Source organism: Elephantulus edwardii, unplaced genomic scaffold (assembly GCF_000299155.1).
Source record: "Elephantulus edwardii isolate Elephantulus edwardi_28Jun2011 unplaced genomic scaffold, EleEdw1.0 scaffold00126, whole genome shotgun sequence".
In the NCBI taxonomy this organism is placed as follows: Eukaryota; Metazoa; Chordata; class Mammalia; order Macroscelidea; family Macroscelididae; genus Elephantulus; species Elephantulus edwardii.
In genome coordinates, this window is record NW_006399876.1 from 8725735 (window position 1) to 8729446 (window position 3712).

General features: G+C 61.9%; 1 protein-coding gene across 1 annotated transcript in view; it reads right to left on the reverse strand.

Annotated features, from left to right (window-relative positions):
* Positions 1-1711: 1711 nt before the first annotated feature.
* PACS1 (phosphofurin acidic cluster sorting protein 1) overlaps positions 1712-3712 on the reverse strand; it is a 218902-nt gene continuing 216901 nt past the window's right edge. The window contains exons 22-24 of the mRNA XM_006893304.1: positions 3298-3524; positions 2169-2288; positions 1712-1976 (exon numbers count right to left, since the gene is read on the reverse strand). Coding sequence (XP_006893366.1) covers positions 1861-1976; positions 2169-2288; positions 3298-3524 — 463 coding nt within the window. The 3' untranslated portion in view covers positions 1712-1860. The remainder of the gene's footprint in view (positions 1977-2168; positions 2289-3297; positions 3525-3712) is intronic.

Consider the following 3712-nt stretch of genomic DNA (forward strand, 5'->3'; position numbering starts at 1 on the left):
TGATGGTGCAGGAGGCTGAGAAGTGGCAGCCTGGGGGGGTGGGGGGATTCAGGGAGCAGGGCCACAGGAGGAGGAAGGCGTTCAAGGAGGGAGTGCTTATCTGCACCAAACTCCCAAAGCTGAATGCTGGCTTTGGTGGCCAGGTCTAGGGTCCTGAGGAAAACAGCTGGAAGTGGAAACAAGAACACAGTGATTCTTCTGAGGAGTTTGACTCTGGCTGTTGCAGTCACTAGTGTGATTCTAGGGTGTTTGACAGAGGCCAGGAGGGAGAAGTGCTGAGGGCGCAGGTGAGAGGAGATGGAGATGGCGGGGCTGTGGCTGCGGGGCCCATGCCCTCCTCTCCACCCCCTCCAGGGTCTTCCCAAGCCAGCAGGCCCCTGTCAGGACTGGTGCCCACTGCTGGCCACTCCTCCAGCCCTTTCTGGATGGAGGTGACATGTCCACCTTCCAGGGGAGACCTTCTCCAAGTGCAAGGCTGGTGACATCCTGCCTTCTGTGGCTGTGACCTGGCGGCCAGGGCATCTCTCCACAGGAAGCCAGTCCATTTCTCAGAGGGAGAGTGACAGTGGCAGACGGCCCAGCCCACAGAGCCCGGGCACAGTGAGCAGCAGTTGGTAAGAAATCACCAGTTTATTGAATGAAAAATCCAACATCACCCCGGCCCCCCGCGAGCCCCGGGAGAGCAGCAGAGCCCAGGGCCGTGCCAGGTGGGCTGAGGATAGGTGGGGCGGTATGAGAATGAGAAATCGCCTTTTAAAATGAACTTCTGTGCAAAACCTTCTGGAAGGAGTGAGAGGCCCGGACAGGTTCGGAGCCTGTCCTGTCTGCCCTGATGGTGGAGGCTGAGAAGGGGTGCAGGCCCGAGCCAGAGGCCAGGGAGGAGGGGTCCCTAGAGGGCCAGGCCTGGGCTGGGGTCACATCAGTGTGACCCAACTAGGAAGCCCTCCTCAGACTAGAGAAGAGGAGGTGGCAGAAGAGACCAGAGAGTGGAAACACAGAGACATAGGGCTGTGGGAGATGACAGACAGTGTGGGGGTTCGGCCTCTGTCTCCCCGCCAAGTGGCAGGACAGGCAGACCTGTGCTGGGCAGAGCTGTCACAAGGGAGAGAGTCACAGGACAAGACGCGTCACACTGGACAACAAGGGACCAGGCGTGCAGAGAACCAAGAACGAACGCAAGCATACACACAACATTCGTGGGGACCTGGGGTGGAAAGAAGGGCCCGCCTCGGCGAGGGTGGGGTGCACCCCATTCCCCTTCCCAGCTGCACTCTTGTCACCACAGAAACACTGCCCTTGATGAGGCTGTGAGCTGTGGGGAGCTGACCTCCCTTCTTTGGACAGTTGGGGGCTGGGTGGAGTGTGTGCACACGGCCAAAGCCCCCAGCCCAGGTGGACAACTGCCCAGGGCCCAGTGAACCCGCATGAGGGCAGTGGGAGAGGCAGCAGCTGGAAGCTGGACCTAGGAGCCGGGGGACCATGGGGACAGGAGGGTGGCTGGGGCTTGTCTGCCGGGGCTTGTCCGCTGTGGCTTCAGAGGCCAGCTTTCCTATTTCCAAGAAGATGCTGGTGCCACACGAGGGATGGCAGGAACAGAAAGAGAAGGAAGTCGCCTGGGACTCCATGCCAGGAACCAGCGGTGCAAACCGAACCGCCCTCTCCGTCAGTTCAGCCTAGACTGGGACGGGGATGGGGAGGGACAGAGCAGTGGCCCTGGTGGCAGTGTCCTTCAGGATGGGCAAGTAAAACCAGGCCCCGTGCCAGGAGAGCGGTGCAGGGGCCCCGCCTGCGCCTCCCCCTGCCTGCAGGCGGCGAGGCTGGTGGCAGTGCCAGGAGGGTGAGTGGGAGGAGACGGCGCCCTCAGGTGGCTTTGCTGCCACTGAACAGTCCCACTGGGAAGTGCTTGACGTGGGTGGGCCACTGCGCTGCCAGCTGGAAGAACTTGATGTCACTCCACTCGACACCATCGATGGACACTGCGGGGACAGGGTGACTGATCAGGGCTGCCGAGGCTGCGCCCCCTGTGGGCCAGTCAGTCCCATCCAGCCCTCGGCTCCAGGCCCCTCCCTGACTCTGTGCCCTCCAGTCACTAGCCCCCAGTGCTTGCCCGCCCCGCCCCTGGCCTGCCTGCTGCAGCTCTCCCCGCCTCACTGCACCCACTCGCCCACCTCTCAGCATGGTCTGCTGCTGCTTGGCGGAGCAGATGAGGCGGCTGATGCCCTCGATGACCTGGCTCTTGGAATCCACCTCCTTCTCTCGAGGCTTCTTGCTCAGGAAGATGGTGGGAACTGGAAAGCAAGAGGCCCCGCCCTGGAAGTCACCCTGGGAGTGCAGCTCGGGCGGCAGGTGGGCCAGTGAGCTCCTGCAGACCTGGGTGAGCTCTTGATTTGGGAAGGACAGAGTTCTCCTGGCCTCACTCTTGTCATCTGCACACAGAGGACCTGGGGCCAGAGTCTGAGTCCCTTTAGCTCAAATGTCCTGGGCTGCCTGGGGGTGGCTACACTCTCCACAAGTTCAGGAGACCATGTGGAGGGGAAATGCCTCCTCCATAAGCTCGGGGCCTGTGTGGAGGGGCCTCCTCCGTGAGCTCAGGGGCCTGTGTGGAGGGGCCTCCTTCGTGATGCTGGGGGCCTGTGTGGAGGGGCCCCATTCACCTGTGTTCAGGCTGTGCCCGCACCTCTCCCTCCTTCTCCTCTGGGAGGTCAGTCTCTGGGCAATGGCCACCCCAGTAGGGGCACCTGTTGGGGACAGGTCCAGCTGCTTTTGGGGAATGCCCAAGAAGAGGAAGTAGGGGGCAGGGATAAAGGAAGTTACTTCCTGACAGCTGGCAAGAAGCCAGAGTGCTGAGGCCCCATGCCAGGCGCAGGGGCTGATGGAGTGCTGACTTGCCCTGGTGGAAGGGGGTTCTCACAGTGGTCAGGGCCACCCTCTCTTATAGGAGTACCCAGGGCCACCTAACTCTACCTCAGGGCCTGGTCCAGTTGGATCAGAACTCTATCCCTAGAGGACAGTGGTCTTCCTCTGGCCTGGCCTCCAGGCCCTACTGTAGATGCTCGGCCCCTCAGCCCTTTCTCTGTCAGAACAGAAGCCTGGAGAGGCACTCCCATCACAGATGGCCCCATTCCCAGCTGCCACCCCTCGGAGCTCAGGACCAAGTGCCTCCCTATTGACCACAGTTTCTGACGACTCACCCTGCCTGGTCCCATCAGGTGTGGCAGGGCTGTGCCCCAGGCCTCAGGACGAGAGGAGGCAAGGGGGCCTGGTGGCCCTGGTGGTCATGACCCAGAGGTCACTTACCTTTCTTGTTCTTCTCTTTGGTGACCACAGTCATTGCCATGGTGCCGGAGAGTTGTGCCTCACCGCCGTGGGGCAGGCGGGACACCTGCACTGAGAGGAAGACGCTCTTGAGGGTGTTCTTGGAGCTTGCATCCCTCTTGTCACCGTCCCGCCTCCGCTCGCCAGGATGGCCCAGCCAGTAGTCCACCTGGAGGCCGATCACATCCCCGTAGGGGCTGTTGGGGCTCCTGGAGGAGGGAGAGGAGGAGTCACCTAGGCAAAGTGAGGGAGAGGAGGGTGGGAGGGTGAGGAGAGGAGGGTGGAGGGGTGAGGAGAGGAGGGTGAAGAGAGGAGGGTGGAGGGATGAGAAGAGGGTGGAGGAGGGGTGAGGAGAGGAGGGTGGAGGGGTGAGGAGAGGAGGGATGAGAAAGGAGGG